This window comes from Salvelinus namaycush, chromosome 24, assembly GCF_016432855.1.
Source record: "Salvelinus namaycush isolate Seneca chromosome 24, SaNama_1.0, whole genome shotgun sequence".
Lineage (NCBI taxonomy): Eukaryota > Metazoa > Chordata > Actinopteri > Salmoniformes > Salmonidae > Salvelinus > Salvelinus namaycush.
The window spans coordinates 3840119-3866274 of NC_052330.1; the positions used below are offsets into that span (position 1 = coordinate 3840119).

General features: G+C 42.9%; 1 protein-coding gene across 1 annotated transcript in view; it reads right to left on the reverse strand.

Annotated features, from left to right (window-relative positions):
* Positions 1-26156, reverse strand: part of LOC120019606 (MAP/microtubule affinity-regulating kinase 3-like) — a 123626-nt gene that overhangs the window by 45416 nt on the left and 52054 nt on the right. The window contains exons 4-6 of the mRNA XM_038962947.1: positions 14094-14142; positions 1591-1656; positions 948-1018 (exon numbers count right to left, since the gene is read on the reverse strand). Of these exons, the coding sequence (XP_038818875.1) occupies positions 948-1018; positions 1591-1656; positions 14094-14142 (186 nt within the window). The remainder of the gene's footprint in view (positions 1-947; positions 1019-1590; positions 1657-14093; positions 14143-26156) is intronic.

Consider the following 26156-nt stretch of genomic DNA (forward strand, 5'->3'; position numbering starts at 1 on the left):
CTCCCCTCTCCTTTACTCCTCTTTCACCCATCCCTCTTTTCTCCCCCTCCATCTCCCCTCTCCTTTACTCCTCTTTCACCCATCCCTCTTTTCTCCCCCTCCACCTCCCCTCTCCTTTACTCCTCTTTCATCCATCCCTCTTTCCTTCCCCTCCATCTCCCCTCTCCTTTACTCCTCTTTTATCATCCCTCTTTTCTCCCCTCCCCTCTCCTTTACTCCTCTTTTATCCATCCCTCTTTTCTCCCCTCCCCTTTACTCCTCTTTTATCCATCCCTCTTTTCTCCCCTCCCCTCTCCTTTACTCCTCTTTCATCCATCCCTCTTTCCTTCCCCTCCATCTCCCCTCCCCTTTACTCCTCTTTTATCCATCCCTCTTTTCTCCCCTCCCCTCTCCTTTACTCCTCTTTTATCCATCCCTCTTTTCTCCCCCTCCCCTCCCCTCTCCTTTACTCCTCTTTTATCCTATCCCTCTTTTCTCCCCCTCCCCTCCCCTCTCCTTTACTCCTCTTTTATCCTATCCCTCTTTTCTCCCCCTCCTCTCCTTTACTCCTCTTTTATCCATCCATATTTTCTCCCATCTTCCTTTCACCCCCCTTCTCCTAGCTCCCTGTCCCAGCTCTTACATCAAGTGACCCAGATATCCCCATCTCCACAGCGACAGTGGGCTGAACCAATGAGGAGAAGGGGTGGGGTCAGGGGAGTTACGGGAGACCCCCTTTCACTGATTGGCTGAAAATGACAGGAATGGCCAAGGATCTTCCGAGTTCCCTACAAAATATGATGATATGTGTGTGTGTTAGCATGTTTGTGTGTGAGGGGGGGCTTAAGTCTGTGTGTGTGTGTGTGCGGCTTGAAAGTCTGTCACCCAGCCAGGGTGACTTTGAACATGGGGCGTGTATGTTAGTGTATGTGCGTACGTGTAGGGCCGAATCCAGTCTGCTGCAGTACCTGTCTAAATTTAGCCCTGGCTTCCTTCTCCTTCATCCTCCCGTGAGCTACGAGGTAGTCAAAGACCTCCCCTGAAAGGAAGGGAGAGCGAGACAGAGAGAGAGTGGGGGAGAGAGCAATATAGAGTGAAGGGAAAGAGAGAGAGAGACAGAGAGGGAGAGAGAGACAGAGAGAGAGAGAGAGTCCGAGAGAGGTTTAAGTTCAACTTTGACCGAATGGAGACATTCTAAAATTTGGTCTCAGTCTCCCAACTTATTCTTAATGTCTGGAACCCATCAACAAAGCATCAATTGCTAGTTCGGCAGCCTCATTTGTACTAGATTAAGGCAATACTATGTGTTATAATAAAGTACTATGGATATCAGGAGACAGACCAACCCTCCTCCTGGAGAGCTACTGGTTGTGCAGGATTTTGCTCCAACCCTGCCCTTAAACACAGCTAATTCCACTAATAGACAACTAATCAGAACCTTGATTGCCTGAAGCAGGTGAGTTACCCGGTAGCTCTCCAACAGAAGGGTGTCATACTATAATAATCATAATGCTTGTATTTTAGATAAATAAATGAGCTTTTCATGGATTATGCTCAAAGCATATTATAAATATGATGTTGTACAGTATGTCATATTGCTAAGTAACTTACCTCCACTGGCATATTCCATCACCAGGTAGAGAGTTTTCTCAGTCTCTATCACCTCAAACAGTTTCACTGTGGAGGGAGGGAGAGAGAGAGAGAGGTAGCGGGTGAGCGAGTGCACGTGACATAACGAGATTAGCCAGGTTGCCTCAGGAAAGAATCAGAATGGCTGAATCAAATCAAAATTGTTGCAACCCCTATTACTAGCTTGTTCAACCTCTCTTTCGTATCGTCTGAGATCCCCAAAGACTGGAAAGCTGCCGCAGTCATCCCCCTCTTCAAAGGGGAGACACTCGAGACCCAAACTGTTACAGACCTATATCTATCCTACCCTGGCTTTCTAAGGTCTTCGAAAGCCAAGTTAACAAACAGATCACTGACCATTTCGAATCCCACCGTACCTTCTCCGCTATGCAATCTGGCTTCCGAGCTGGACATGGGGGCACCTCAGCCACGCTCAAGGTCCTAAACGATATCATAACCTCCATCGATAAAAGACAATACTGTGCAGCCGTATTCATCGACCTGGACAAGGCTTTCGACTCTGTCAATCACAGCATTCTTATCGGCAGACTCAACAGCCTTGGTTTCTTAAATGACTGTCTCGCATGGTTCATGCGTAGAGTGCCTCCAACACTCTACTCAGCAAATTGGATGCAGTCTATCACAGTGCCATCCGTTTTGTCACCAAAGCCCCATATACTACCAACCACTGCGACCGGCTGGCCCTCGCTTCATATCCATCGCCAAACCCACTGGCTCCAGGTCATCTATAAGTCTCTGCTAGGTAAAGCCCCGCCTTATCTCAGCTCACTGGTCACCATAGCAGCACACGCTCCAGCAGGTATATTTCACTGGTCGCCCCCAAAGCCAATTCCTCCTTTGGTTGTCTTTCCTTCCAGTTCTCTGCTGCCAATGACTGGAACGAATTGCAAAAATCACTGAAGCTGGAGACTCATATCTCCCTCACTAGCTTTAAGCACCAGCTGTCAGAGCAGCTCACAGATCACTGCACCTGTACATAGCCCATCCAACTACCTCATCACCATATTGTTATTTATGTTATTTATTTTATTTATTTGCTCCTTTGCACCCCAGTATCTCTACTTGCAGACTCATCTTCTGCACATCTACCATTCCAGTGTTTAATTGCTATATTGTAATTACTTCGCCATCATGGCCTATTTATTGCCAGTAGACTCTTTCTACTGTATTATTGACTGTATGTTTGTTTATTCCATGTGTAACTCTGTGTTGTTGTATGTGTCGAACTGCTTTGCTTTATCTTGGCCAGGTCGCAGTTGTAAATGAGAACTTGTTCTCAACTGGCCGACCTGGTTAAATAAAGGTGAAATAAAATTAATTTTAAAAAACATGAGACAGACAGGTCTTAGGGCCACAGGCAGACGGGCAGACACAAAAAGACACAAGAAAAGACTGACGAGTAGACCGTCTCTACCATAGCAGCTCACAGCAACTCTGCTGCAGCCTCCAGCCCACCACCACCTGAGCAGATAACGTGTGTGTGTGTGTTCCGGGGGAACAGGAGTGTGTAACGCACGGGATACAGAGCATGGAAACGGTGAAAGGAAAGAAACAACACATATGGGTGATGTGTGTGCGTGCCTCCAAGCACTCTCATAGCCATTTCTCATAGGCCTTGAATGCATTATGCCAATTGCTTCAGTGATGTGCCATGACTGGACACGAAGCGCTAGGCTGAGGGAATGTGAAATCAAAGCATACAGTTAGATGGAAAATCACCAGCCATCAGGCTAAATCCCTTCCCATCTAATTGGAGCAGAGATGAGCACGACTCTCTCTTTCTCGCTTTCTAAATCACTATCTGTTTCACTGTGTCTGTGGGTGCACTCCAGAATACACACATTTTGCAGAATTAGGATAACGTGACAATATTGACATCATATTGATGTGTGGTTCATTAAAAACTTATGTGGATGTTGAATTGCACAGAATGCACCCGGCTTGTCTGTCGGTTAGGGCTGCACAATTAATCAAATTCACATCCAAATATTGACATGTGCGATATCCATATCGCATGCAATATTTTGAAGAACTATTTTTTTAACTAGGCAAGTCAGTTAAGAACCAATTCTTATTCTGCCTTGTTCAGGGGCAGAATGAGAGCTTTTTACCTTGTAAGCTCGGGGATTCGATCCAGCAACCTTTTGGTTACTAGCCCAACCACGAGGCTACCTACCGCCCCAATGACGCTGCCTTCCACTTTGCTTCTTAATATAAATCATTCTATTACTATGATTCCAACAGTTCACCCAAGTGTTTTGATTTATATCAAATCAAATTGCAATATTTGGTTTAAAAAAAAGATTACATTTTTTGCCCATATCGTGCAGTCCTACAAACTGTCTGTCATTCAGACTTGCTCAACTGATCACTAAGTTCTTGATTGGGCAAATCAGGAGTGTTTTTTAAATTTAATTTAACCAGGCAAGTCAGTTGAGAACAAATTCTTATTTACAATGACGGCCTAGGAACAGTGGGTTAACTGTCTTGTTCAGGGGCAGAACGACAGATTTTTACCTTGTCAGCTTGGGGATTCGATCTAGCAACCTTTCGGTTACTGACCCAACGCTCTAGCCACTAGGCTACCTGCCACCCCTATATGCCAGTGTTAGAGATGAGAGAGAACAAAACTGTGCACTCCCTGGGTGTCCCCACCAACAATGGAAACCCTGCTATTAAGGTAAGAAAACTGAAAATATGGTCCAAAATTCACAGTTACTCTTAGCAACATTTGGCATAATCTGAACATTTATGTATCTGGGTGCTTAATTTTTTTTTTTTTTTAGGCTACTTTTCATCCTGCCGAAGAAATTGTCGAGGAGAGAAAACTTGCAGATTTTTCGAGCATATGTTGGTGCCAGGCTCAATGGCCACATACTGTTCCGAAATGAGACCGCAGCCAACTAATCTCACAGTCACTGTCTGTATCAATTAGTCTCGCATCTCTCCCTCTGTCTTGCTATTTCCTTCAGTCTGTCTCCCTCTATATGACTTCTTCATTGTCTGTATCACTCAGTCTCTCTCCCTCTCTTCCAATGTCTGTATCCCTCCGTCTCTCTTCCCCACCAACAATGTTCCCTCTAAGGTGCGCGCACCTCCTCTGGGACTGCAGGGCATGAAAAAATGCCAGGCTGCGCAGCGACAAGAGATTGAACTTCACTTCAGTTCGCACAATTAGTTTGCATTATATGGATCAATGTTTTTTCTGTGATCGAATTAAAATTATGTCAGCCCCTTTTCAATGCAACAAACCAAAAACAAATCCGATCAGTTGAGAGCCACGTTTTCACATCTGTTGATATTCTTTGCTAATTAGCAAGTTATTAGCCCAGTTATAGATAAGTATAGGTCAGCCATGGGGAGTTACTGCTTCCTACAAGAGTACAAAACGTGTAGGCTTATAGCCTGACTAAACCGCTTGCGTCGCGTGCGCAAGCGTTACAAAATCAATGTAGAAATCTATATTATTCAATTATTGCACCCACACTGCTCGCGCGCGCCAACAAGCGTCTGCGTTGCCAAGGGCTAAAATAGAAGTCAGTTCTATTTGTGATGCGTTGCCAAGGGCTAAAATAGAAGTCAGTTCTATTTGTGATGCAGATCGCGCTGCCTCTTCCAGTCCTGCCTCTCCCATCTCCTCATTGTTTTCTAGAAGCAGATACCCACGTGCCATCTCCTCATTGGTTATACCCACATGGGTGACTGAAAGACAAACGAGGTCGGTGGTGGTAATGCACCTAATTTATGAAAGTTGCCAATCGCAATGTAAAGTCCAGAGAAGAAAAGGCCTGAAAGGAGGAGAGATGACTCGAAACGATTCGGTTGACCGTTTTATGTGTGGATTAATTGTCGGAGTAGAGGACCTTGTGCAATTCAGGTAAAATAACTCAATGTTTATATCCCAGGACAAATTAGCTAGCAACAGCAAGCTAGTTAAATAGCTAGTTAAACTGCTGCTCCAGTTTCAACTGTTCTGCCTGCGGCTATGGAACCCTGACCTGTTCACCGGATGTGCTACCTGTCCCAGACCTGCTGTTTTCAACTCTCTAGAGACCGCAGGAGCGGTAGAGATACTCCTGAATGATCGGCTATGAAAAGCCAACTGAAATTTACTCCTGAGGTGCTGACCTGTTGCACCCTCGACAACTACTGTGATTATTATTATTTGACCCTGCTGGTCATCTATGAACATCTTGGCCACGTTCTGTTATAATCTCCACCCGGCACAGCCAGAAGAGAACTGGCCACCCCTCATAGCCTGGTTCCTCTCTAGGTTTTGGCCTTTCTAGGGAGTTTTTCCTAGCCACTGTGCTTCTACACCTGCATTGCTTGCTGTTTGGGGTTTTAGACTGGGTTTCTGTACAGCACTTTGTGGCATCAGCTGATGTAAGAAGAGCTTTATAAATACATTTGATTTGACAAATTAGCTAGCAAGTGCAAGCTAGCTAGATAAATTGCCATAAATGTTAAATGCTTTTCGACCTGTCCCCAAATTAATGTAATTGGTTCAGAATTTGTTTTGATATTTTAACCTGCGTGTCATTATCGCGTTTGGTGTAGGGGGACAAAATAAATGTATGCACGATGGCAGACGGTTTGGGTTCCGTGTTAGCCTACATTTCAAGCTGTCTTGAGAACAGCCAGTCAGGTCAAATATGCAATTAAGCCAACAGGCAGAGGGGTAGCTTACATTGTCTAATTCTCTGTATGGTAATAATTCATGTTATTTTGTAAAGTAAACACAGTAAAATGCAGTTTAAAGTCACCTATTTGGCCCATGGTGTTACAGACCAAGTAAAAAATTACAAATTAAAATGTCAAGTCTTCATAATGTAAAAAGCATTTTTTTAAAGTGTCATGCAATGTAAGCCTGAATTGATCCCCAGATATAGGCTACTGTAGGCTATATTGCAAAAATCTAAAAGCTATTTCCATGTGAAAATGTTATGGGATTTGTTCCATTAGTTTTGTTGGTAGGCCTACATTATACTCAAATTGCCACAATAGCCTATTGGCTACTGTCTTAAACTGTGAGGGTACAGCCTCAGTGGTCACTGTAAACGACCACCAGAAGTTGCACAAAATTCTCACAACATTCGCGTTTTCGCTCACAAGACCTCAAATGTGCTCGGCGGCAAAAACATGAGGGAACATTGCCCACCTCGTCTCTCACTTTTCTTGAACACCTGTCATATTTGAACTCAATATGCTTTATTGGCATCGCAATTTGAAATTCACTGAGGGCATATCTTTCCGTCCCTCCCGTTCACCCTATTAACTAGCACCCATTCTTTCTCCACATCATCCTCCTTCCCTCCCTGACCTACCTGGCTTCGGGGGAGGGAGAAAGTGGGAGAGCGGAAGAGAGGAAGTTGAGTGAGAGAAACACAAACAAAATGGCTTCCCCCCAGGCATAACCAAACGATCGCCAACCACATGCCGGCGGATTCAGACCACCAAAGGGGAGCCTGCTGGGCAAGGCAAGGCGGGGCGATCACAAATCGGCTTCGTAGATGACATTTCCCATTTTGTTTTGTTTGGCATATGAAACTTAATGAATTTATGAGATCATTGCACACTCCTCTCGCATGAGCAATTTTAAGAAGACCAAAACATTCAAATAGAGGCATTTATTACTAACTTGATTTAAATAAATAATCAACACATCCTGGTCTTCAATCTGGACCATCAGCTAACTCTGGTCTGTTAGAGCCGGACTAGAGCATAAGCTTGAGGGAGTAGCCCAGGAGGAGGGAGTAGCCCAGGAGGAGGGAGTAGCCCAGCAGGGAGTAGCCCAGCAGGAGGAAGTAGCCCAGGAGGGAGTAGCCTTCCTATTGATATGAACAGAGAAAGAAACGGCGTTGCTATGACAACTGGTACCACGTCTCATGGCCTCTTTCTTTTTGGGCTCTTTCCAGGTTTTCCTGAGAGGGCTGGTGTGTATGAGCGTGGACACACTCACACAACACGAACATGGACAGACACAAAACACAGCAACACGGACACATACACATTTAGGCTAAAGATATCCACGGTAGGAAGTGGAGTGCCATTTTTCAGTTCGTTCGAATGAATGAGAGAGATTGGGAGGTACACTATGTGGACACCTGCTCATCGAACATCTCATTCCAAAAACATGGTGATTACTATGGAGTTTGTCCCGCCTTTGCTGCTATAACAGCCTCCACTCTTCTGGGAAGGTTTTCCACTAGATGTTGAGACATTGCTGTGGAGAGTTGCTTCCATTCAGCCACAAGAGCATTAGTGAGGTCGGGCGCTGATGCAGTCGGCTTTCCAATTCATCCCAAAGGTTTTCGATGGGATTGAGGTCAGGGCTCTGTACAGGCCAGTCAAGTTCTTCCACACCGGTCTCGACAAACCATTTCTGTATGGACCTCACTTTGTACATGGGGGCATTGTCATGAAACAGGAAAGGACCTTCCCCAAACTGTTGCCACAAAGTTGGAAGCACAGAATCTTCTAGAATGTCATTGTAGGCTGTAGCGTTAAGATTTCCTTTAATTCGAAGGGGCCTAGCCTGAACCATGAAAAACAGCCCCAGACCAGTATTCCTCCTCCACCAAACTTTCGGGCAAGTAGCGTTCTCCTGGCATCCGCCAAACCCAGATTAGTCTGTCGGACTGTTGCAGCATGATTCATCACTCCAGAGGAGGCGTTTATACTGCTCCAGAGTCCAATGGCGGCGAGGATTTAGACCACTGCAGCCAACGCTTGGCATTGCGCATGGTTATTTTAGGCTTGTGTGCTGTTCGGCTATGGAAACCCATTTCATGAAGCTCCCGACGAGCAGTTCTTCTGCTGACGTTGCTTCCAGAGGCAGTTTGAAACTCGGTAGTGAGTGATGAAACAGAGGACAGACTACAGCACTCGGCGGCCCCATTCTGTGAGCTTGTGTGGCCTGCCACTTCACGGCTGAGCCGTTGTTGCTCATAGACATTTCCACTTCACAATAACAGCACTTACAGTTGACCGGGGCATCTCTAGCAGGGCAGAAAGTCACTGAGCTCTTCAGTACGGGCCATTCTACTGTCAATGTTTGTCTATGGAGATTGCATGGCTGTGTGCTCAATTTTACATACCTGTCATCAATGGATATGGCTGAAATAGGATTGTGCACATAGTTTTGGCAATGTAGTGTAGGTGGGCCATTAGAATAATTAACCATTCACACTGAGCAAAGCTGCATGGTGTATTAAACAGTGAATCATTGATGGACCTCCTCACACACGCACGCAAGTAAGCATTTTCACGTGTGTGTGTGCATCTGCTGCCCAGAAGTCATTCAGAGGATTCGTCCAGGGTAGAGATGAGGAAGTGTGTGTGTGTGTGTATATAGTGGTGGTGGGGGCGCATGTGTACTGAACAAAAACATAAACACAAGATGCAACAATTCTACAGAGTTACAGTTCATATAAGGAAATCAGTCAATTTAAATAATTTCATTACTCCCTAATCTATGGATTTCGTAGGCCCACCCACTTGGGAGCCAAGCCCAGTCACTGGGGAGCCAGGTCCAGCAAATCAGGCTTTATTACAGACAGAAATAAGCTTTTTGTGTGTATGGAAAATTTCTGGGATCTTTTATTTAAACTCATGAAACATGGGACCAGCACTTTACATGTTGTGTTTATATTTTTGTTCATTATAGATGACATCACCAAAATGACAGCGGGAGAGAGGCATGTGGGGACCTGTTAGATAATCGCCAGGGCTTAATGACACACACAAAGAGTGACATGGGAAAAATGTCACTGTGTTTGTGTGTGTGCGCATGAGAGAGAAAGAATGTGAACAATCTAGGAAAATAAGGGTGGAATCCTACCCAGGGATTAGAATAAAGTTTGGGAATGTCACAATGTCACCACTCTAGAGAGGATTTCCCAAACATGGGACAAGGGAGGAGGGGGAAAGGGCAGAGGAATGGACACAGCTACCATTTTGACTGGGAATGAGCCCATTCATTCAAGAAATGAACAAAATTCCTAATTGAAAGTGAATAGACCCATTCCACCTTGTTATTAAAATACGCTAGGAAAGTGTTAACAAACTCGTACCAGCTCGTGAATTTTTGGAGGCATGAAACCTCCATATCTTCTTGTGTTGTTTTTTACGCATGTGCAATCATGCCTATATAATTGCCAGGGGTGAAAAAATGTAAGGCTTTAAATTGTTATAAAATGTTAAAAACATAATAAAAATCGATTTTTTACCATTTATCAACGTCTTAAGTTTTACATTTTTTCCTCGCTCTACTTTTTTCATTCAACTTTTTCACCCTGGACGCTTTATCTGGACATGGTTCTACAGGACCTCCACCGGCCGAAGGTGAGTAGTAACATTAACACTATGCCTTCTAATTGCGTCGCTGTACTCGTATAATATATAGGAAAACTATCGCTTTATGGTGAGGATAGCCGTGCTGCAAGCCCAGCTTCAGACACAATCGTTAGGCAAGGGTCATTTAAGTGTAGGAAAGGATGAAACAGCGTCTGTGCCACCAGTAAGTACAGATAGTAGTATAAATCCCCTCGCACGGTCCTGGCTTCTGGAAGGAAATGCTGCTGAAACGGTGTTGCTCATTCAGCCAACAAAAACTTTCAACCGGTTCTACCCATCAAGCGAGTCGAAGTCAGAGGCCGAGCCTTCTCTGGTCTCTGCTCCACCCTTTACGGGATCTGAGCCACCGAAGCCTCCCGCCATTAGCTCTGACAAAATGAAAACCCTAATCATTGGCGACTCCATTACCCGCATTAGACTTAAAAATAATCATCCAGTGAGGGGGCAGGGCTACCGACGTAAAGGCTAATCTGAAGAGGTTGCTGGCTAAGGTTAAAACTGGCGAGTGTAGAGAGTATAGGGATATTGTTAACTACGTCGGCACCAACGCTGTTCGGGTGAAACAGTCAGACGTCACCAAGCACAACATAGCGTGTAAACTAGCTAGAAAGATATCGGCATCGAGTAATTGTCTCTGGCCCCCTCCCAGTTAGGGGGAGTTGAGCAGAGGCTTACAACTCAATCGCTGGTAGAAAACTGTTTTCTGACCATCCCAAAATATATAATTTGTAGATAATTGGCCCTCTTTCTGGGACTCATCCATAAACAGGACCAAGCCTGGCCTGCTGAGGAGTGACAGACTCTATCCTAGCTGGAGGGGTGTTCTCATTTTATCTATGAACATAGACAGGGCTCTAACTACCTTAGCTCCACAATGAGATAGGGTGCAGGCCAGGCAGCAGGCTGTTAGCCAGCCTGCCAGCTTAGTGGAGTCTGCCACTAGCACAGTCAGTGTAATCAGCTCAGCTATCCCCATTGAGACCGTGTCTGTGCCTCGATCTAGGTTGGGCAAAACTAAACATGGCAGTGTTCGCTTTAGCAATCTCACTGGAATAAAGACCTCCTCCATTCCTGCCATTATTGAAAGAGATCGTGATACCTCACATCTCAAAATAGGGCTACTTAATGTTAGATCCCTCACTTCCAAGGCAGTTATAGTCAATGAACTAATCACTGATCATAATCTTGATGTGATTGGCCTGACTGAAAAAAATGGCTTAAACCTGATGAATGTGCTGTGTTAAATGAGGCCTCTCCTTCTGGTTACACTAGTGACCATATCCCAGCGCAGTTTTGCTAACATTTACGAGAGCAAATTTCAACAAAAAAAATTGAAAGAATTGCTGCATTTTCGTCTTTTGAGCTTCTCGTCATGAAATCTATACAGCCTCCTCAATCAATTTTTATAGCTACTGTTTACAGGCCTCCTGGGTCGTATATATTGTTCCTCACTGAGTTCCTATCGGACCTTGTAGTCATGGCAGATAATATTCACATTTTTGGTAACTTTAATATTCACATGGAAAAGTCCACAGACACACTCCAAAAGGCTTTCGGAGCCATCATCGACTCAGTGGGTTTTGTCCAACATGGTTCCGGACCTACTCACTGCCACAGTCATACCCTGGACCTCGTTTTGTCCCGTGGAATAAATATTGTAGATCTAAATATTTTTCCTCATAATCCTGGACTATCGGACCACCATATTATGTTCGCAATCGCAACAAATAATCTGCTTAGACCCCAACCAAGGATCATCAAAAGCTGTGCTATAAATTCTCGGACAACCCAACGATTCCTAGATGCCCCTTCCAGACTCCCCCCACCTACCCAAGGACATCAGAGTACAAAAATGTGTTAACCAACTAACTGAGGAACAAAAATGTACCTTGCGTAATACTGTAGATGCAGTCGCACCCCTAAAAATAAAACAAAAAACATTTGTCACAAGAAACTAGCTCCCTGGTATACAGAAAACACTCAAGCCCTGAAGCAAGCTTCCAGAAAATTGGAACGGAATTGGTGCTCCACCAAACTGGAAGCCTTCTGACTAGCTTGGAAAGACAGTACCGTGCAATATCGAAGAGCCCTCACAGCTGCTCAATCCTATTTTTCCAACCTAATTGAGGAGAAACAGAACAATCAAACATTTATTTTTGATACTGTCGCAAAGCTAACTAAAAAGCAGCATTCCCCAAGAATGGAATGGCTTTCACTTCAGCAGTGATGAATTCAACGAACTTCTTCCACGAAAAGATCATTAGAAAGAGAATTACGGACTCCTCTTTGAATCTGCATATTTCTCCAAAGCTCAGTTGTCCTGAGTCTGCACAACCCTGTGCAGGTCCCTGTCAAGGACCTAGGATCAAGGGACACATGTTTTTAATCCTATATCTCTTGACACATTCATGAAAGTAGTCAAGTCATGGCCTGTAAACCTTCAAGCTGCATACTAGACCATATTCCAACTAAACTACTGAAAGAGCTGCTTCCTGTGCTTGGCCCTCCTATGTTGAACATAATAAATGGCTCTCTATCCACCGGATGTGTACCAAACTCACTAAAAGTGGAAAAAATAAAGCGTCTCTTGAAAAAGTCAAACCTAGACCCAGAAAATGTAAAAAAATAAAATCATCCTATATCGAATTTCCCATTCCTCTCAAATGTCTTTGAAAAGGCTGTTGCGCAGTAACTGACTGCCTTCCAGAAGACAAATAATGTATATGAAACGCTTCAGTCTGGTTTTAGACCCCAGACTGCACTCGTGAAGGTGGTAAATTACGTTTTAATGGCGTCAGACCAAGGCTCTGCATCTGTCCTTGTGCTCCTAGACCTTAGTGCTGCTTTTGACACCATCGATCACCACATCATTTGGAAAGATTGGAAACCCTAATTGGTCTACATGGCCAAGTTCTTGCCTGGTTTAGAGCTTATCTGTCGGAAAGATATCAATCCGTCTTTCTGAATGGTTTGTCCTCTGACAAATCAATTGTAAGTTTCGTGGTTCCTCAAAGTTCTGTTTTAGGACCACTATTGTTTTCACTATATATTTTACCTCTTGGTGATGTACTTCGGAAACATAATGTTAACTTTCACTGCTATGCTGACATACACAGCTGTACATTTCGATGAAACATGGTGAAGCCCCAAAATTACCCACCCTGGAAGCCTGTCTTTCAGACATAAGGAAGTGTATCCCCTATGAACATGGCTCTCTTGTAAAATTGATTTTAAAGTCAATGTTTAAATAAAGGTTAAAAAAAAATATTATTTAAGTGGATGGCGGACAAAACAGAGATGCTAGTTCTGGGTCCCAAAAAACAAAGAGATCTTCTGTTGGATCTGACAATTAATCTTAATGGTTGTACGGTCGTCTCTAATAAAACTGTGAATGACCTCGGCGTTACTCTGGACCCTGATCTCTTTTGACGAAAATATCAAGAATATTTCAAGGACAGCTTTTTTTCCATCTTCGTAAACATTGCAAAAATCTAACTTTTTGTCCAAAAATGATGCAGAAAAGTTCATCCATGCTTTTGTCACTTATAGACTACTGCAATGCTCTACTTTCCGGCGACCCTTAATAAGGCACAAAATAAACTTCAGTTAGTGTTAAACACAGCTGCTAGAATCTTGACTAGAACCAAAAAATGTGATCATATTACTCCAGTGCTAGCCTTAGCACTGGCTTCCTGTTCAGGTTAGGGCTGATTTCAAGGTTTTACTGCTAACCTAAAAAGCATTACATGGGCTTGATCCTATCTATCTTACCGATTTGGTTCTGCTGTACATACCTAAACATACGCCTCCTTATTGGCCATGTACTCTTATAATCTCCACCTGGCACAGCCAGAAGAGGACTGGTCACCCCTCAGAGCCTGGTTCCTCTCTAGGTTTCTTCCTAGGTTCCTGTCTTTCTCGGGAGTTTTTCCTAGCCACCATGCTTCTACACCTGCATTGCTTGCTGTTTGCGGCTTTCGGCTGGGTTTCTGTATAGCACGCTGATGTAGAAAGTACTTTATATATAAATGTGATTGATTGAAACATGTATGGGCACACATTGTCATGAGGATTTACAGAAGTGAGTCAGTCAGTGATACACTTACCAATGTTCGGATGGTTTAGAATCTTCATTATTCTGACTTCTCGGAAGAGCTGAAAAGAAAGGAAGTTGAGAAGATGTGAGATTTTCTTTCCTGCAGACATTTAGAGGATCAGGTACATCACTGGTGACATTCTCTGGTTGTTAGAGGGATAGTATAGGCCAATATTGGACACTAAATCTAAAGTATGTACTTTAGTACAGGCTTCCATCACATTACTTTTTTCATTGTTATTGGTAACTTCCAGTCCCCCCCATACTGCTCCTAAAACAATTTCACTTCCCACAGGTTACTTCCACACGAAAGCCCAGAACACCACAGACAGACAGAGACGGACAGACAGAGAGAGAGAGACAGACAGAGACAGAGAGACGGACAGAGAGCCTCCCAACTCTCCCAGACTATGACTTCCTGGTGAGTTTGGAAAACACTTACTCTGCCTTTCTTTCCCTCTCCCTCTTTTCCTTTCCTTTCCCTCCCTCCCTCACTCTTTTTCTGTCATGAATGAATGAGCAGGACAGTCTCTCGTTCCTGTAGCCGCCCATTGTGATGCTATTGGATCATGGGGTCTCAGATGACCTTCCGACCCCGATCACTCGTCATTGCCCTGGGACGTAGATGATCTGATTGGCCGGTTGTCAGCCGTGGTCTCCCACGCCAGACGGTAAGGCCTACCCTTGGTATCCCTCTACCACTCCATCTATTCGCCTCTCTCCCTAAGAGAATACATTCAATGTAGCCAAAAATTATTGGGTCCCCTAGGAAACACTTATCAATTTTGTTTCCTACCCTGTCACAAGAACTCCTCCCTGGGATTTGAATTTGTTGTCAAACAACACTGTATTCAAAGTGCCCACTATTATATTCTAACTATAGAATTAGAATAATCATTATATTTCCATGATGCCAACAGTTCACCAAACTGTTTTGGTCTAAATCACAAGTTAAATCGCAATTGCAACATTTGGTAAAAAATAAGGCCTATAATTGTGGAAATGATCTCAAATGAGTGCAGGAAATGCAGAAATTGACAAAAGCGCTGAAAGTTATTTTAGGTTGAATTGAACAGTATAAAACAATCAGAATGGAGAAAGACTCATTGAAATCCCTTAGAATGTATGTGATGCCACCCTGGGATCACTCACTACTCATAAAGCACCCTGGGATCACTCACTACTCATAAAGCACCCTGAAATCACTCACTACTCATAAAGCACCCTGGGATCACTCACTACTCATAAAGCACCCTGGGATCACTCACTACTCATAAAGCACCCTGGGATCACTCACTACTCATAAAGCACCCTGGGATCACTACACTACTCATAAAGCACCCTGGGATCACTCACTACTCATAAAGCACCCTGGGATCACTCACTACTCATAAAGCATCCTAGGATCACTCCCTACTCATAAAGCACCATGGGATCACTCACTACTCATAAAGCACCCTGGGATCACTCACTACTCATAAAGCACCCTAGGATCACTCACTACTCATAAAGCACCCTGGGATCACTCACTACTCATAAAGCACCCTGGGATCACTCACTATTCATAAAGCACCCTGGGATCACTCACTACTCATAAAGCACCCTAGGATCACTCACTACTCATAAAGCACCCTGGGATCACTCACTACTCAAAGCACCCTGGGATCACTCACTATTCATAAAGCACCCTGGGATCACTCACTACTCATAAAGCACCCTGGGATCACTCACTACTCATAAAGCAAATGTAGAACTTTTATTATTCAAAAACTAAAAATACCGTCATTTTTTAAAATGTTAAATACTTTGATATGATATTTTGGCCATGTCGCCCAGACCTAATCTCTCTGTATCTCCAACCATCTCTTTTGCTGCAACTTCCCCTCCAATCCAATTCTTCCTCTCCACTCCATCCATCTCCCTCCCCTGCGCACTCTTCAGGCAGGTGGCATAAATAGGGGCTGAGGCCTCAGCACGCTGAATCATAAAGTAAATCGGTATATGAGTGTATGCCTTGGTGTGTTATAAGAGTATGGTATGTGTGTGTGCATGTTTATCAAGTAAGTGTGTGTGTGTGCTTGTGAGTTGAGCCCGAGTGCGCGTGTGTGTGTGTGCAAGTGTTGTGCATTGACTTCTGAGTACTGGGAGGAGTTCACTATCTCCGAGTGCTCTGACTCATGGCTGGTAGCTCAGAATAGATCCCTGACGAAAACGGGCCATTATCTCCTGCGTCACAGGTACGTACACATTGACTCAACGACCCACACACACACACACAACCAACTTACTGAAGCATGTGTGCACAAACACACGGCTTCACTGACACACACACAAAATGGTTTCACACGGGCCTCTTTCTTTTCTTTTTTCTTTTTTAGCTTCGTCTTGCCAGTGATCATTCTCTGTCCATACCTGCAACTGATGTGAAAACATAAGAATGTGGCCCCTCAATCATTGAAACCCTTTTACTAAATAAGAAACGGTGGGGTATGTAATATCTTTAAACATCCCTTTAAGTGAGGGGAATATTTCTTGGCAGAACTTTATTCCACAGGACACCATTTAACCACAATTGACTTCCTGGTAAAGTAAGACATCAGAATTATAGCTCAGCAACATATCTGAGATAAATACATGGTTTTGAAACATGAATGATCTCCCTGCCTAGAATAAATCCCCTGCCTGGGTCATGATCATTAGGCACCAAACGATATAAAACGTTTTGATTAGGGTAGCCACCCACTTTGCCCAGAGTGGGTAAAAACCTGTTTTGGTGATGAAATTACAATACCTTATGTTATGAAAATACATTTTACCATGATAAATATGAGTATTAATGTTCTGAATAGTTCAGTGTGGTCTTTAACATATTATTAACATTATAAACATTTTTTTTTTTTTAAGTCCGATTTCAGAACATAATACATCCGATAATAAGCAGAGCTTTGTTGAAACCTGCGATGGGACAGGTTTCTCGTAATAACTTGAGGATTTGACATTTTGTGGTCTTCGTCTTCAATGTTGTTTCAGTGGGTCGCAGAAAGCAAAATTACCATGACTCGAGCTGAATTAAATGTATAAGGCTTCGAAAAATAAAAAGTGTTTCATACACTCATTGCGCCATAGACATTTCACAGAAATATGCTTGTTTTTGTGAGACATTATCGAAAAATAAGACATTTTGTAACGGAATTCGTCCTCCTCATCTGACGAGGAGTAAGAAATGTCAGACCAATGCGCAGCGTGGTAAGTGTCCATATTATTTAATAATACTGAACACGACAACAATACAAAAATAACAAAGTGCATAGATAAGAAAACCGAAACAGTCCCGTAACGTGAACAAACACTGACACGGAAGACAACCACCCACAAAACACAACAGAAAACAGGCTACCTAAATATGGTTCCCAATCAGAGACAATGACTAACACCTGCCTCTGATTGAGAACCATATCAGGCCAAACGAAAAACCCAACATAGATAACCCACCGGACTCACGCCCTGACCATACTAAAACAAAGAAAATACAAAAGAACTAAGGTCAGAACGTGACACATTTAGAATATGAAAAGTGTGTACTTAAATATGAAAATACATGTCATGTCTCAAAATCGATGTCCATCTTACCTCTATATTGTTTTATTTCCGGTAGATTTCAAGAAGAAAGATGACAAGTTCAATGGGAAAGTGAGCCTGTCAGGTAGCCAGTAAACCTAATTCTTGCACAAATTCCAGTCTAGCTGACCTGATGCAATTTTCCAGATTTTTGACCACTTTTTCTTTTTATCTGGCCTCCATTGATTTATTCACCCTAATTTTGGCCCATCCTACAAGGGTAAAAACTCCCATTAACTTTTTAACTGATTATGATAGAGACTTGAGATTTGGACCACTGTTTTTCTTATAGGATTAGTAGCTACACAATTAAAGTATTATTTTACCCATTGGTCAAAATATGCATTTCTGATTGGACACCCTAGAATGAAAAAGAGAGGTCCTACATGGATTTGTCCAATAAACACTCATATTGATTTTCCGTTGCCAAGAGTTTATCTTTCTCCCCGATTTCATGATATCCAATTGGTAGTTGGGCCATTCCGCCAAATCAGTGCATTTTCCGTCCCCAGGACATTACATGCATGAATATGCATGACAAATATCAGTATAATACATTATATTATCAAGCAAAGTGTCCTGCACTTTGTCCGAATTGCAATTTGAAGATACATCATGTAAAACTTTAATAAAAACTTTAACACTACGTGAAACATGATGATTAGAATCCTATAGAAATCTACATTGTTTTGTATTATTGGGTGACTATTTCCAATTTAGACATAAAATAAAAAATTTCATCAGAAATTCATAATATGTTAGTTAAAATACACATTTTAGTCATGTCCCCAGGTTTTCACTCAGTCATGTTACCCTGACACATTTTCCCCACCCTGACTTTCCCCACAAGTCACATGATCAACAGGAAGTAGCATCATTTGAGTCTCCTGACCAAAAGTTCTTACTCTTTTTCTGTATTTTGTATCATACTGTAAGTATGACTGATAATGTCCATCTCAACATACAGTCCTGTTACCTAAATGATTTCTTAGATGTTATAATGTTGTTTTTTAAAGATAGTTTTGGTAAACCACTTGAAGGTGCTAAGTATTCTCATGCTATTAGCATTGATGCCATGTGGCTACATTTCATGTATTTGCTAATACTATGCTAAAAACTAAGTCCTGTTACTTTCAGTCCTGTTCCTCATATGAAGGCCGACCCTCACCCAGAGGAAAATCTAAAATCAGAAGAGGTTCCTTTTGGACACGATGAAAAATCTACATGTGAAGTTTTTGGTAGAACATGATGGGTCGATCTCATACTCCCTCTTCTGCTCACTGCGCCCTTTTTGGGTTGTTGACCCAACTCTAAGTGACCGGGAGACTTGCATGTGCAAGCTGCACGAAAACCTCCGTTTTATAGTACAGAAACTGCACCACCTGAAGATCATCAACACTTTCAGTCCTGATGAACTTCTAAAATCCATCACATGCAACAGTGCATGAAGTGCATGTATGGAGAATGTGCAGTGTGCAAGGACTTCTCTTGTCCCGTCTCTGGCCAATACAATGATAAGAATGAAGTGACTTATGTCCAGTGGGCAATGGTGGATAAGGAGCACAAGAATGACCCCAATGGCAGAACATCCAAAGTCATCATCAAAAATGAGTTCCAGACCACCCAAGAGCAACTGCTGGTACAGCTGAACCTGATGCCGCGCAAGTTTAAGATGCACACTTACATCAAGAATCAGTTTACCCACTACAGGGCACTGAAACAAGGCTTCGAAGCACATGAATGCTTAAATCATGTTGACTTTGCACACAGGTGTGCTTTTTGTGCATACAACCCCCCAACCAGTGTCCTTCTGCACAGTGTCCCCCTCTAGACAGAAGGGCCCACCAGCAATCTGGCAGCACTTGTCACCCGTGCTTGATTATGTGCAGAGTGCATATCCAGAGGTTTCCACTATCCATTTTTACAGTGATGGCCCTTGTACTCAGTACAAGCAGCGAGGGGATTTTTCAGAAGAGGATTCACTGGAACGTGGAACTTCTTTGAAGCAAGCCACGGCAAGGGTGCCCCGGATGGAGTGGGAGGGGCCCTGAGGAGGACGGCTGACAGTCTTGTCAGCAAGGGGACAGATATCCCTGATGCTTCAGAGCTGTTTTCTGTGTTGAGCAAGACGGATATAGCAAGCAAGTTGTTTTTTTTTGTGGAAGAGGAAGCAGTCGACAGAGCAGTGTCAGAGATGCCCAAGGATGTGACACCAGTTCCATCTACGACGAAGATGCATCAGGCAGTAACCCTAGGCCACGGAGAGCTGACCTACAGGGACGTCAGCTGCTTGTTCACAGCAAGACAACATCTGAGCCGTGAGTGCTTTAATGCAAACCATTTCACATTCAATCAACAGACGGCTCCCACGACCACAGAAAATCAGTGGCAAAGTCCTGAGGTTGTTGGCAAATGGTGTGTGCTGAAGTACGACGGTCAACGGTACCCTGGCATCACCACAGACACAAACAACACACATGTCAAGTTCTGTTGTATGAAAAGGATTGGGGCCAACAGGTTTCGCTGGCCAGCCTGCGAAGACATCCTTTGGTACCCGTTTCAAGACATCCTGTGTACCATCCCACCAGCGAGGCAAGTCACAGCTCGTTACATGGAAATTGACAACAAAGTCTGGGCCAAACTAGAGACTGTTTCTTAGAAAAGGCATGTTTTTGTTCATTAATTGATTGCAATTCTATATGAAATACAATTGTATGTTCTGTTTTATATGCAGAAAATAGTATAAGTTAATATTAGGTACTGGTAGTCAATGTAGAGATCTGAGGATCTGCTTAATATGCTCAGCTTTTAGTGTTTGTTGTCTTTCTTGCCTTTTGTAGAGGAAGATGGAGAACCCATACTGTGCAGAGGCAGGAGCCAGACACACATGCTGCATGGGTAGGAGCGATACTCACACCTCTCTCTCTCTCCACCGCCCACCCCACCCCGCACACATGCACACGCTCACATACACGCACACACACACTCATGCAAAAGCATGCACACACAATTGTTACTGCTTTTATGTTGCTGTTTAGACTCAGATCTTTTTGGCCAAATATAATGACCTCTGTTTTATCTTTGTTTAATTGAAGGAAGTTCTGTGACATCCAGTTATTCTCACACACACACAAGCACTCATTCCTGTTACTCGGCGCTCATTCCTGTTACTCGGCGCTCATTCCTGTTACTCGGCGCTCATTCCTGTTACTCGGCGTTCATTCCTGTTACTCGGCGCTCATTCCTGTTACTCGGCGCTCATTCCTGTTACCCGGCGCTCATTCCTGTTACCCGGCGCTCATTCCTGTTACTCGGCGCTCATTCCTGTTACCCGGCGCTCATTCCTGTTACTCGGCGCTCATTCCTGTTACTCGGCGCTCATTCCTGTTACCCGGCGCTCATTCCTGTTACCCGGCGCTCCTTCCTGTTACCCGGCGCTCATTCCTGTTACCCGGCGCTCATTCCTGTTACCCGGCGCTCATTCCTGTTACTCGGCGCTCATTCCTGTTACTCAGCGCTCATTCCTGTTACTCAGCGCTCATTCCTGTTACTCAGCGCTCATTCCTGTTACTTAATTGTTTTTTTATAAAAATAATAAAGATAAACCACTTATTTTTCAATTATGTTTGGTCCATCATTTAAACAAGTGTTAGTTAAATCACATGATAGATTTTTGATAAAATTGAGGTTCGGGTCTCCCTTAAAAAAATTGCTTTGTGCGTTTAAAAAAATAAATAATTTGCCTGTATATGTTGTGACTTTTTAGCTACAGATATATATTTTTTGAACATGTAAACAATTATTTATTTAAAATACCCACTTTATTGAGGGAAAACCAAAGAAACTAGTTGGCATGACTTTTAATTGATATTTAAACAGTTGTAAGAGTTTTGGTAACAGGACTGAGAAAATTGCAACCATCTTCCATTTAGAAACCTTGTAAAAAAAAAGATATATAAAATTGCCTGAGATTGACCATTACACATTTTGAATAGTTAAACATGTGTGTTATTAGATACAGTGCTAAAAAAAGAATGAAGTTTAATTTAGAAAAGTTACAACATGCAAATGGGACTGAGTTGGCAGAATGGCCCAGTTACAGTCTTGTCCCATCGCTGCAACTCCCGTACGGACTCGAGAGGCAAAGGTCGAGAGCCATGAGTCCTCTGAAACACGACCCTGCCAAGCCGAACTGTTTCTTGACACACTGCTTGCTTAACCCGGAAGCCAGCCTCACCATTGTGCCAGAGGAAACACTGTACAACTGGTGACACGACCGTGTCAGCGTGCATGCTCCCGGCCCACCACAGGAGTCACTAGAGCGCAATGGTACAAGGATATCCTAGCCGGCCAAACCCTCTCCTAACCCAGACGACGCTGAGCCAATTGTGCGCCGCCTCATGGGTCTCCCGGTCGTGGCCGGCTGCGACACAGCCCGGGATCGAACACGGGTCTGTAGTGACACCTCAAGCACTGCAGTGCCTTAGACCACTCGGGAGGCCCTGTTGCAAAGAGTTTTAAAACATTATTCCATTGCTTGCCCTAATAAACATGACCCAGGGTCACTGCACACGTGAGGGTCATTCTGAACATAGTGGTTCTTCCTGTAAAAGTTTTGTCATACCGCAGCATGCCTTGTGGGCTGCCGCAGAATTCTATGGCACGTTATTTAAGTGTCAGCCATTGCTGCCATTAATGCTAGTTAGCGCTAGTTTGACCACCAGAGGGCATCTTTGAGAAGCATTTGACTTTTTGTAATATTGGCTGTACTAGAGAATTTAAAACCTTTTTTGTAAGAACATAGTATATGGGATTGATTTTAAATTTAGCTTAATTTGATTAATATTATGGTGTTTCTATTCCAAGAAAAACGAAACCCTCTGGGTTTCTGTGAGGAAAATATGCCGCTGTACAACGTGACAGTTGCACACCCTAATTGTAGTCTAACCAATACCCAAACGGAGATGAAAGTATTGAAAATAAAAATCTCATTGATTTATCAAGACCAGTCCCCGTGCTTGTCTCAGAGCAGCGCAAAACGGTGCTGAAATAGTTGACCACATGCGGGTAGGCTATTGCTTCAAATCCTATTAGAACAATTGGATGATGGCGGGCCAGAACATGACAAGTATATAATATTAGCATAATTAATTGGACTACACTACAAATTGAACATGTTTAACACATATGCTTAGTACATAATACATTCGGTGACAATAAGATCATTTGATTTGATTACGCTCATAAAATCACTATGTCTCTATTCAATTATTATTTTTGTCTATTTCTCTGTGTGTTGATTGGTGGGGAAAAACAGGTCTACGTAACCTATTGTCGGCTACACTACTTTTTTTAACGTCAACATTTGTTCAGAACAATTTTGTTCAGAACAATTTTGCTTGATAGCAAGATAAAATGTCGCTCTCAAAAAGTATCAAGAATAAAGGTCTCAGACTAATTATACCACTTTCAGTGCTATTCCCGCCTCATATAGAGGCCCGACACAGAAACATTGAATCGTTAACTGCAAGCTGCACACGCAGCTTTTTTTGCGGACATATTTTGTAACTTAAGCGGGTTAAATCTGCAGTCACAAGGAAGAGGGAAACAGTCGCGGACAAGGTGGAGAAATTTGAGGCCTTTACTAGGAAGCTTGAGTTGTTCGATTTGGACTTGTCATCTGGAAGGCTACTGCACTTCAGCACACTGAAGAAACAACAGGCAGAGGGACCAGGCCGCAGCATTGTCACAGAGGTGATGGAAGATTTCATCAAGCACCTGAGGGACAACTTATCCACCAGATTGGAAGACTACAGCATGCCCAAGGATATTATTGCATTTGTACGTGATCCTCTCACAGTCCACCCAGGTGGAGAATTCTCCTCCCTTGCTAAGAAAGTGATACCCTCGCTGGATGAGTTTTTTTTTTTTTTTTTTTTAATGTAACCTTTATTTTACAAAATGCCTCCAGCTGTCCATCACTACTGTAAATAAAAACACAGAATATCTAAGGGGCTTTTATATAATTATAATTCAAGGTTAATAATAATACTTTTAACCACCTTCCACTTGTTAGGTTCAAATTGATTTTTTTTTAATCAATTAGTATATTTTAGTTTAACCACAATATTTGTTGTATTATTTTTTCTGTCTTTTCTGGTGGATTAAACTGAAATTGCAACCAACTTTCTATGGCTTGTTTAAAAAATAACGATATTTTGGAGAGGATTTCGTTTTCAAATAACCAAAAGTGAGCGATTGGGTAGCACCATAGAAAGAAGCTGGCTTGATGAAAACGATGTCCATTTCGTCTGTTCTCTTTGGTCGCAGTGTCATTTTTTTTCAGATAACACAGTTACCATTAAAGAATTAGCTGTTTAAGGGTGGAGTTTGGGGTGTGGTGAGGAGTACTGGAAATGTGTGACTTTCAAGTTACAATAGGCCATAAGTATACAGCAGATCGCCAATTGTCCTCAGTTTGATTATGCTGTAACATACTGTAGCACCATGACCAGGATCTCTATTCATTTAAGTGAGCAGATTAGGGCTTTCAGGAGGAACGGAAAATCTACTGGAGACATTTCAACAATACTGGTAGACTTGGAGATTTTGGTCACGAACAGTGCTATTCACAAACACCCTCATCAGATGCCTGTGTTACGCCGAACGCGAAAGCCCAGGAAAATGAACAGGTACAGTAGGCTACACTACTGTAAAGTAGGCCTAATAATGCTAAAAATAATCGACTGCTGGTCTTTACTGTATGCTGCATATTTTTACATTGTGTTCCATTTCCAGCAAGACTATTCAAGCCATCGACTCACTAATGGTTGAAGATGATGAGCGCTCGGGAAAAAGCCATCAAAATTGCTACAGAAAAAAAAGATCAAGCAAGCCGAGTCCCAAGCATCCCCTCAAAATCCATGTGTGGTGGGCAATTTCTCGCCAGGGACCAGGCCCATTTTTGATTGTTGATACTAAGTTTAGCTATTTACAAAGCAAAAAGGTATTGAACACCATGCTTGGCCCCGGTACAGTAGGCCAGGGGGCTCTTGACTTGGGTCATCCGGTTTCTCAAACACACAAGGCCGACAGAAGTAAAAGGCTCAACTTAGCTGCTAGCTCCCCCGGCCAATGACTTTTAACATGAAACGAGGTAACAGTATCTCCTCATCAACGGTGTCTAATCCAACCCCCCTCAAAAGGCTTTAGGGGACATTGTTAGTGAATGAGAAAAAGAGACTGACAGAAAAACTGACCGACTGACTTGCAGCCTGTTTTGCCAACTCAATCTCTGGCTTGGTTGAGATGGTTGACTTAGTTTGTCAAGGACTGATTTATTTTTCAAGGACCATCAATTTGTAATAATTCCTATTAAGCAACTGCTTCTAGTCACCACCAGTTGGCAGTATATCACCACAACCTCATGAGAAGAAAAAAACGTACTAATCATCACTGCCTACAAGTTCTACTCAATAATACGTGTTTCACTACATACAGGAGTGGTAAGTCAGTACTGATGATGTTGACTTATTTCCTGATATGAACTGTGACTCAGTAAAAGCTTTGAACTTATTACATGTTCCGTTTATATTTTTGTTCAGTATACATGCGTACAATATTAAATTGTCTTTATTTAAATTGTCCTTATATTTCCCTACACTTTAGGTCCCACAGGCTGTCCCAATACATAAAGACATATTCAAGGTATTCCAGTACTTGAATTTCAGAGTGACAAATTCAAGTAATTTAAGCACCTTGTGCAAACCCTGGTAGTGGCTCCCTCTCTATTTAATTTCCTGTATCTGCACTGAAGGAAATAGACAAGAGCAAGCTAGCTTATCGCTAAACATCCACCATATTGCTTTCACTCATCGTGTCACTTCAGCCCCCTTAGACTGTTGGGGTAAGAGTCGGGTTTACCCCATTTAGTCGACTGGTCAATTGTTTAGTCTGTTTTTACATCCATTGAGAATGACAATAGCTCCTAAATGTAGCCTATTTAAAAAATATTTCCAACTCTCTCTCCCTTTTGATAACCACTTGGCATGACGGGGGGGGGGGGGGGGGGGGGGGGGATGTCATGCTCTGATCAGGTGGAAACGTCATAAAATAGGTCCACCTGATTACTTATGAGCCCTTGTGCAAATAGCCTACAGTTGTGTTTGTTTGGCGCTCACTGGTGCGGGAAACTCTGAGGGTCCAGAATATTTTGTACAAATGTTTCAAGTTTGTTAGGTCAAGCTTCTGGCTGGACCAAATCGATAGTTGATACGTTTCAAGTTCCTTGCAGACATGCCATGTGTAGTCGATTCGATAGATTTTTACAAGGATATTTGTTGCAGCCTGTAATGTTTTTATTTGTTGGCTTTATATAGGCTATTTTTACATAGTTGGCAATAGAAGTAACTTTTAGATGGTATAATTTTCATAAAGATATCATTTTAATTAATCA